The sequence below is a fragment of the Oncorhynchus mykiss genome, chromosome 32, assembly GCF_013265735.2.
Source record: "Oncorhynchus mykiss isolate Arlee chromosome 32, USDA_OmykA_1.1, whole genome shotgun sequence".
Lineage (NCBI taxonomy): Eukaryota > Metazoa > Chordata > Actinopteri > Salmoniformes > Salmonidae > Oncorhynchus > Oncorhynchus mykiss.
The window spans coordinates 26160616-26170803 of NC_050572.1; the positions used below are offsets into that span (position 1 = coordinate 26160616).

The 10188-nt window shown below is 45.6% G+C and overlaps 1 protein-coding gene across 2 annotated transcripts in view; it reads left to right on the top strand.

The window, feature by feature from the left end:
- The window catches only part of LOC110488179 (transcription factor HIVEP3), a 42875-nt gene extending 36137 nt beyond the window's left edge, over positions 1-6738 (top strand). The window contains exons 4-8 of one of the 2 annotated variants that reach the window (XR_005041322.1): positions 1784-1959; positions 2411-2503; positions 2598-3913; positions 4607-6097; positions 6203-6738. Coding sequence is in view for 1 of the 2 variants with exons in the window: in XM_036971172.1 (XP_036827067.1) it covers positions 1784-1959; positions 2411-2503; positions 2598-3913; positions 4607-5359 (2338 nt within the window). In the remaining variant the exon portion in view is untranslated. Of the gene's footprint in view, positions 1-1783; positions 1960-2410; positions 2504-2597; positions 3914-4606 lie in introns of both variants that reach the window. The other variant, XM_036971172.1, reaches the window with a different exon arrangement.
- Positions 6739-10188: the final 3450 nt, after the last annotated feature.

The window sequence follows — 10188 nt, forward strand, 5'->3', positions numbered from 1 at the left end:
AATAATCTATAGTTTCCGTTATCAGAGTGTTAATGAAAAACTTAAAGGAACCAGAGTAAAATGTTCTTAGAAGAGGTGAAATTTCCACTTCTGTTCTCAGAACGTTTTAAAATCGTTCAGTTTTACCGGTCAGGAGACGTATGGCTTCGTTCCCACAACCAATGTGAAACCAAAAACATACATTCCCTCAACTTCCAAGAAACCCAATGTGCTAGCTGGGAATGACTCATCTCTCTTCCCGGCTGCGCTGTGTGGAGCTCTGAGCCCACCAACTCCATCTGTTGGTGCCGGTGTGTGTGTGAGGGATGATAAAACAAAGCAGTGAAAGACAGAGGAAGTCAAACAATGAACTTTCCGTACGGCTACATTACGGGGGAGTGAGGGCTGAGTGAGGGAGGATTTAGTGTAGGCTGTCTCGCTGAAGATAAAGCTAGGGGCAGGATCTATGAATGGGTGTCAGAGTATACTATGAATTGCGAGTGGGTTGGTGGCCCTCAATGTGCTTACATGCTGTATATCAGTTCGACGTGGGATTTTTTGTCTGTGGGCACGTACACACTCATGCATCAACACACAAACACACACTCACACACATTTGAAATACTTTATTTGAATCCACAAATCACATTGCATCATAAAGGATTCAAACATTTCAAAGGTTGTTGATACAAGGACACTTAATAAGGAAACAAAAAGCTCATTCACCACCACACAGCTACGCTGCCCATAACATCTGAAACAGAGCAGTACGTAGACAGTGGTTTTGCTCTACTCTTAGGCAGGCCTGCAATCTGAAGGCCACAAACCGTAAGCCTATGTAGACTGCCCATGCTGCCAAATATCAATGCCACCCAGGCTGTCCAAGCCTAAGGAGCTTTTCAGAAAAGGCATGCTCCATGTAACTATCAACACACACACACACACACACACACACACACACACACACACACACACACACACACACACACACACACACACACACACACACACACACACACACACACACACACACACACCGTTAAGCATGTTAGCTATCATTGTAATTACCATTCCTATTAATAGAAAGGTGTTTTATTTTCTGTTTATTTGGAGCAGCTGGTCTGAGCCCAGGGTTTCCCTCCCTCTCTGGTCTGTTTTTATTGGCTGGCTGTTCCAAACCATGTGTTTTTATTGGCTGGCTATTCCAAACCCCGGCTGATGTCGCAGGCTCTCTGTGTTTGGACTGGGGTTGGGTGATGGTGGTGTGAGAGGGTGGTGATGGGTGTTAGAGTGCCACTGCAGTGCCCCCACTTCAGCTTCACACAGAGGGGCTTTTATAACCCCAAACCAGAACACATTCCAGGCCAGAAGCGCACACACACACACACACACACACACACACACACACACACACACACACACACACACACACACACACACACACACACACAGACGGGTGGACCCCCTATCCAGCCAAAATGATACAGTGATAAATATAAACATTATAGCAGTGTGCAGGTGCTATATACAGTATAAAGAACCAATGCTTATTACAGACATATGGCCCGTGGTTTCATCAGGGGTGGAAATTAACTCACCACTAAAAATTGGACCCGGGATTCAGATCAAAAGATCACAACTTTTGGAACTCTGTTCACTCAGGTTCCTCTCCATTCCTAGATGTTATTGAAAGAGCACTAGCATCAAGTCACAAGGTTTATGGTGGTAGCATTACCTATACATAATAAAATGACACTACACTGCATATATTCAAAGTATCTCTCTCTCTCTCTTGTCCCTTTAGCTACAGGTCTAGTGAGGAGTACGTGTACGTGCGGGGTCGAGGCAGGGGCAGATATGTGTGTGAGGAGTGTGGCATCCGCTGTAAGAAGCCTAGTATGCTGCGTAAACACATCCGCCTGCACACTGACTCACGACCCTACGTCTGCAAGCATTGCAACTTTGCCTTCAAAACCAAAGGTGAGCTATGGATAGACAGGACTGCTGCCTTGGGGTTACAGATAATTACAGGACTGCTGCCTTGTTGTGGTTACAGATAGACACAGGACTGCTGCCTTGTTGTGGTTACAGATAGACACAGGACTGCTGCCTTGTTGTGGTTACAGATAGTCACAGGACTGCTGCCTTGTGGTTACTGATAGTCACAGTATTGCTGTCTTGTGGTTACAGATAGTCACAGGACTGCTGCCTTGTTGTGGTTACTGATAGTCACAGGACTGCAACTTTCTAGTGGATATAGATAGGTGGATAGGTACTGGAATTGCTGCCTTATTGGAATCAGGTCTCACTTATAAAATATATTTTTAAGGAAAGGGTACTGCTGACCTGCTTGGAGTTGACATCTCTGTTCATCCAGTGTGTTGTTAGTGATGTCTCAGGATGGTAATGTGAAGGTTCTCTGTTGTTCCAGGGAACCTGACTAAACACATGAAGTCCAAGGCCCATGGGAAGAAATGCCATGACGGGCCAATGACTGGCTCTTCCCTGGAAGAGGCAGAGGAAGGTAGGATGATGTTATGTTGCTGTGTCTACCTCTTACTGTATTCAATAATACTTTGCTGTGTTGTGTTGCCTCATACTCCCCCCCTTCCTCTCAGGAGGCAGTGAAGACTGCTTAGTCTGGCCAGAAACAGGACAGGACGAGCACCAACACTCTGACGTCAGCGAAACTGAAGAAGACGACGATGACAACGAGTATGATGATGAAGATGATGATGGTGAAGAGGAGTCCTGGTCCCATGAAGACCCTTCCTCCACAAGCCACCTGAAGCCACCCAAACCCCCAAACCAGAACAGAACCACACCAGACCGGGACAGGACCAGACCATCTGGGTCAAGCCAGCCCAGCCAGCCTCAGAGGCTGAATCCCCAGGAGCCAAGCCTCTGTTACCTTGCTGGTTCCCCCAGCAAGAAGAGAGCTCTGTTCTCCCGGAGGAGGCACCTGGACAGCGCTGGTCACCGCTCCCCACGCCACTGTCCATCACCAACCCTATCTCCATCTCCATCTCATCGCCTGTCCTCATCTCCAGCCCCAGCCCTATCTCCATCTCATCGCCTTTCCTCATCTCCAGCCCCAGCCCTATCTCCATCTCCATCTCATCGCCTGTCCTCATCTCCAGCCCCAGCCCTATCTCCATCTCCATCTCATCGCCTGTCCTCATCTCCAGCCCCAGCCCTATCTCCATCTCCATCTCATCGCCTGTCCTCATCTCCAGCCCCAGCCCTATCTCCATCTCATCGCCTGTCCTCATCTCCAGCCCCAGCCCTATCTCCATCTCCATCTCATCGCCTGTCCTCATCTCCATCTCATCGCCTGTCCTCATCTCCATCTCATTGCTTGCCCTCATCTCCAGCCCCAGCCCAATCTCCATCTCCATCTCATCGCCTGTCCTCATCTCCATCTCATCAGCTGTCCTCATCTCCATCTCAACACCTGTCCTCATCTCCATCTCATCACCTGTCCTCATCTCCATCTCACTGCCTGTCCTCATCTCCAGCCCCAGCCCTATCTCCATCTCATCACCTGTCTCCTGCTCACTCCCTATCCCCTAGAGTGGACCTGTCTCCTCTTCGCTGCCCTTCCCCTAGGCATAACCTTTCTGCTGTCTCCTGCCACCCCTCTCATCCACCACTCTCATCTCTGCCCCCTAGTCATAAACTGTCCCCTGCCCCCTGTCACCCCTCCCCACCCTCCTCTCTGTCTCTGCTAGGTTGTCATGTCTCCCCCTCCCTAGAGAGACATCCATCCTCCCTAAGAGGCCTCTCACCTATCAGGCCCAAGTCCCCCAGTGGTGGCTCCCCTGCCCCTCAGGTAACCATCCCTGCTCAACACAGAACCCGTCTGCCCAGAGACCCATCTTCAAATCCCCACAGGGACAGACCTGCTACAGCTACAAGCTCCAAGGCACGGCTGGTGAGTATTTCACAGTCTCTCTCTGTCAACCCTAGAACACAACACAGACACACTTTGTCTCCAACCTTGTTGATATTTGATCAAGGTAGAGACTGTTTGGCTCGCTTGAATTTTTGTTGTATAATTGAATTTAATGGCTATAACGTGGGGACGGACTGGTTTGATAACCACAGTGCTGCTCACTCACCTGCAATGTGATCTGTCTCTGTTTGTTTAGTCGGTTCGGTTCAGAGATGAAAATAAACCCTTTTCTGTACACAAAGCAGTTCCTGTGAGGGCTAAACAGCCACATTCAAGTAAAATAAACATCCAAAACAAATACAGATATGCAAGCGGGTACACTCAGGGTTATTTTAAAGTCACACCTTTCTAGGAAAAGGAAAAAGGGTTGTTTTATTTGATTCAAACCAAACCAACAACACAAAACCAAAAAATAATGCGAGAGATCCCAAATAGACACAAACAATTTGTTCTGGGCAGTCGGTGATAAAACGAGACACACACCTATCATTAGATGTCTTAGACTGTAACCACAGGGACTGTGTCATCAGCCTCTAAATTTGTGTCAATTTCTCAGTCAGCTCACCATACATAACCATGGTATGTTTCTTCACAAGTCGTGTTGCCGTTGTGGTTTGGTTGTGTTGTGGTTCAAACCTTTACACCCTTCTCCTTCCCCTCATCCACACCCAGATGAAGAGCTACTCTGTTCAGGAGGATGACGAGCTGCGTCCCCCTCTCCTGTCCCCCAGGACTAGACCATTCCGAGGGGGCCAAGGGGGTGTCCTCAGCCACCTGCCTCTCCACTCCCAGCAGCTAGCCAGGACCGCCAACCTGCTGATCCCCATTGGGGGGATCCACATGGTACAGCCCAGGACCAGTCCACTCTACAGCTTGGTGACTAGCCCTGTGGCAGCAAAGGACACTCCTACTCCGGCAAGGATGGACCAGTCCATGACAGCCCAGAACACCCCTACCCCTTCAGAGATGGACCGGTCCAGGATCAGGAGAGCTGGACTGGACGAAGTGCCACTTAGTTGGCCTTCATCATTGAAGGACCATCAGAACAGTCTGAAAGAGGCTGCTAGGCCTAGCACTAGCATGCACACCAGTTACCAGGACAACAGGGTAGGAGAGGGAGAGGCCGGGGCCAAGTGCAGACAGTCAACACCTCTCCCAGACAAGGCAGGTATGGCCCATGTACACGTGTGCACCATGAGACCAGAGAATCATGGGAGTTTGAGTCGAAGGGAAGAGACTAAACTACTGTTCACTGGGACAGAGGTAGCAGGCAGCTCACTCACTACAGGCACCCGGACGAGCACTTTGTCCAAGGGAACCACACCCACAGAAAGAGATACAGATACACACTTTAGAGAAGGAAGTGTTTTTCCAGTGACTACCCAAGGCCAAAAGGCACCGCCTTCTTTCCAGACTAAACTCTGATAGGAAGGAGCACCTTTAGGGAACAGTGTAACAGACTTGTCTTGGGTACATCTGATATGGCAACGTATTTCCTACATAGGGGATACGGTGCCATTTCAGAGACAGCCATGATCGCAGAGCTAGAAACAATTCTGGTTTTGAGACTGAAGAAGACAAAAGGAATCCAAGAAGAGCACTCGGGAGCGTACGGCTTCTGACTATAATGTGATTATGTAATTATATGAATAATATATAGATATGTTGAATATGCAGTATATGTTTTGTAATCTTTTTTTACTCTCTTCTTTTGGTTAATGGCATTGCTGTTAATGTATTATTGATGTGCTCTTATGCAATTCGGTACTATCCTCTGTGAGATCTGGAATGAAATGTAGATAAAGATTTGATTTAGTCTACTATTCCCCCGTCGACCCCTTTGATAACTCTATAATACATGATACTGCTCTTGCTGTTTTTATACTGTACGATGTACAGGTGTACGGTCTTCATTTGACACATATTGTCACAGCAAAATGATCCTGCAGCAAAATGATCCTGCTTGATCGGTGGGTGGGCTGGTCAGAAGGAGGCTACATGAAAAGTGCAATACTGTTAATATGACCGTGTGTTAGTGTGGGGTTACAGTGAATTTATGTCAATCAAAAAGCTAATCTGCATTTCCTGCGGTGCAGGGAAAGTCTCGGCAACAAAAGTGTGGTCAAATGAAGATCCTACTCCTGTACAACCAAATATAGAAAGGTACTAGACATCTCACCTTGACCAGTATTTTGAAGTGCAATTTCTGTCAAGATTGTGGCTTGGAATGTTATTCTTAATGGCTGTGATTCTTTGTTTATTTTCAAGCTGGAATCCTTGATGGTGAAAACCGCCACGTCCGTGTGCAATATTACAACAACAAAGAAGTCATTTCAAACAACGAACACTGTTGTTTTTCACTCAATGCACGTGCGATAGAACAGCAGAATTTACAACGGTGGGCCGACGCTCCTCACCTCCGCTTCGTCAACAAAACTAAAACAACGGCCAAGGGGCAGACAGTGGCACCGTTTTCCATACTGTGGATTCCATATTTAAAGATGGTTCATTTTTGATATGCTGCCTGGCTGTTTTGAAGAATCAGGGTTAGAATAATATCTTATTTTCTACTATCTCGTTGAGAGTAAATCTTGGAATAGGAGCACGCATTCGGGGTAGAAAAGCTAACTCCACTCATTGAATATTCATACAAATATATCTTGTTTTGATCATCTGCTGTACATGATGCAGTCCCTATTTATTTCCATAAACACAGTAATAACAGGTCGTTTTTATAAAGGAAGCCGTTTCCATATTTGTCGTTTTCATGTGTCTTTTACCATTAAAATGAGTTTTTACAGATTTATAATGAAATGGTGTCCCTGTGTATGTTTTCTTTCGACCTACACATTTGGTTCTGTTTAATTCAATGCAGCATCATTCAACAGTGCTACAGTATATCTTGTATTTTATGTTGCCCTCTTGTGGCTGCTAGTGTTGGTTCCTCACTAGTCTCGTACATTTTTACTTTTGAGCTTTTCAGCAGATGCTCTTATCCAGAACGACTTACCAGTTAGTGCATTCATCTTAACATAGCTAGGTGAGACGCACACATATCTCAGTCAGAGTGTATGGAGCAATTCAAACCCTTTAGAATTGTAATTCATATCTGCCACCCTCCAAATGTTGTCACCCACTGAGTATTCTATCACTCTATCCCAAACAGACCCCTGTAGCCTTTACCTCTTCGTTAGCTATAGGACGTGAGACGTAACCAATATGGTAATAGTGCCACCTTATATGACAGGCAAAGTGGAACATTCGCCATATTGCTTGGCCCTATCCATTTCTCTCAGGGGCTATGGTGTGGACTTGGGATAGTGGCTCAACTACAATTATCCCCTACCCCCTTGTGGAGATCTGAGAGGATTATATAGATATAACATAGTAATAGCACCACCGGCCAGGTGGAATTGTTGCCATATTGCTGACACCAATCTACTTCTCTCAGATCTACAGTATTGTATAGGGTGCATAGGGGTTATTTACATGGGTTGATTTGGTATGGTGCATCTACAGTATGCTCTGGAGTAGCTGCAGCGGTTCAGGCTGTTTCTTTGTCTCACTATGAGGACAATGTCTTTGTCAGCCACTAGATGTCCCTAGCATCAAGCCACAGGAGACCGATGCTCAGGACTGCGGTTTGCTGAAAACAATGACATCATCTATTTAAGAAATTGGCCATCCGTCCCTACTGTATTTTCACCCAGAAATTGACATAAAGCATAATTATACATTTCCAATTATTTCAGCCATGGTTGCATTTCAATGTATATTTTCCCAACGTAATGTATTATTGGTAATTGCGGTAGTGTAACATTCTGATGAGAACATGTTGAAATGAAATAATGGAATATCTCGGCTACCAGATATAACATGGAAGATTCAAGTGTTCGTTCTTGGCCATGACATCCGTTACGTCAATGAGCATGTTGAGTGAGACATTGGCCCTGCTCCAACATCCATACTAGCATTCCACCTGTAAAGTAATATATTGGGCACACATTTAAGTTTGCTTCTGGACATTGGAATATAATCTTTTGATGAAGTTTCGTGAATAGCAGTGAACCTGGTTGTACCAATACAGTCATCTGGCTGGCTAGAGATAGAAGTTAGTTACACATTCCCATATAATGTAAATGTAAAGTGTTGGTCCCAAGTTTTATGAGCTGAAATAAAAGGTTCAAGAAAATGTCCATATGCACAAAAAGCTTATTTCTCTCAGATTTCTTGCCCAAATTTGATTACATCCCTGTTAGTGAGCATATCTCCTTTATCAAGATAATCCATCCACCTGACAGGTGTGGCATATCAAGACAGCATGATCATGACACAGGTGCACCTTGTGCTGGTGTAACAGTATAGCTTCTGTCCCTCTCCTCGCCCCGAACCAGGGACCCTCTGCACACATCAACAACTGCCTCCCACGAAGCATTGTTACCCATCGCTCCACAAAAGCCATCCAAGGGAAACAACTACTTCAAGGTCTCAGAGCGAGTGATGTCACCGATTGAAACACTATTAGCTTGCACACCGCTAACTAGCTAGCCATTTCACACCGGTGTCGTAACCGACGTCAGTGGGCAAATGTTAACCTTCGATAGACACAGGCATGCTAGAGAAGTGTGCTATTCACGGATTAATCCCGGTTTCAACTGTACAGGGCAAATGGCAGACGCGTGCATGGTGTCGTGTGGGTGAGCGTTGTGAACAGAGTGTCCCATGGTGGCGGTGGGGTTATGGTATTGGCAGGCATTAGCTACAGACAACAAACACAATTGAATTTTATCGATTGCAATTTGAATGCACAGAGATACCGTTATGAGATTCTGAGGCCCATTGTCGTCCATTCGTCTGCCGCCATCACCTCCTATTTCAGCATTATAATGTACGGCCCCCATGTCGCAAGGATGTGTACACAAGTCCTGGAAGCTGAAAATGTCCCAGTTCTTCAGTGGACTGCATACTCACCTGACATGTTACCCGTTGAGCATGTTTGGGATGCTCTGGATCAACTTGTATGACAGCGTGTTCCAGTTCCCGCGAATATCCCGGAACTTCACACCTCCATTTAAGAGGGGTGGGACAACATTCCACAGGCCACAATCAACAGCCTGATCAACACTATGCGAAGGAGATGTGTCACGCTGCGTGAGGCAAATGGTGGTCACACCAAATATGGACTGTTTTTCTGATCCATGCCCCTACCTTTTTTTTAAGGTATCTGTGACCAACAGATGCATGTCTGTATTCCCAGTCATGTGAATATAGATCAGGGCCTAATCAATTTCTTTCAATTGACTGATTTACTTATTTGAACTGTAACTCAGTAAAATCTTTGAAATTGTCGCATGTTTCATTTATAATTTTGTTCAGTGTATTTACAGTGCCTTTGGAGTGATAAGGACACCATCACTGGATTGCTCCTAGGCAGACATGATTCCTAGCAGGTGCCCTTGAATCACACATCACCATAGAAACACCATCAATTATTTTTGGAGGTGGGTGTTGATCCGAAACTTTGAGTCAGAAGCTGTTATTGTTTTATTTCTTTGAAGTGTAGTAATTCACAGAGAGGTATGTGATGTGATGTTCCAGCGGATGTGTTGGTTGTTATGGTCAGAGTTGGTTTATAATGTTGATACAGGCTTGATACAGGCGTTGCTATGGTTTCAAGATTCAGCCCTCATGGTTACACTCCCAACCCCCACTCATAAAGTGGTGTTGGGCCCACATTAAAAGGCATGTTTGCATTCTTTACCCTGTGTCATCTCTACACACTCATACCAATGGAATTGACAGGAAAAGGCAGGTGTGTGTTTTAATTGTTCCCCCTTCCCCCCCCCCCCAAACCCCTCTGACCCTTAGAATATAGAAACTGATGTTGTCTTTTGTTCTTGTTTTATAGCAATCATTATCTCTCTCAGAAAAGTACGACACAATGCTAATATCTGGCCTGGTGATATCATCAAGTAAGCCACAGACCTCCCACAATCTAACATTCCAAACTGACCATGACATTGCTCAGTTAATATTGCAATGGAATATTTCCTATCTTTCATTTGAGACATTATTTAACTCGAGTCTACGTGCTGTTATCTTTCAGTATGCTTGTCTATGCTACCCTGTCTGTGGTTTCATTCATGCAAATAATATCAAGGGGTTTTTATTGGGTGCAGACAGATTAGTAATTGTGCAGATACTCAGATACTGTATGGTATTGACTGATTTGTTGCACTCAAATGCAGCCGTCT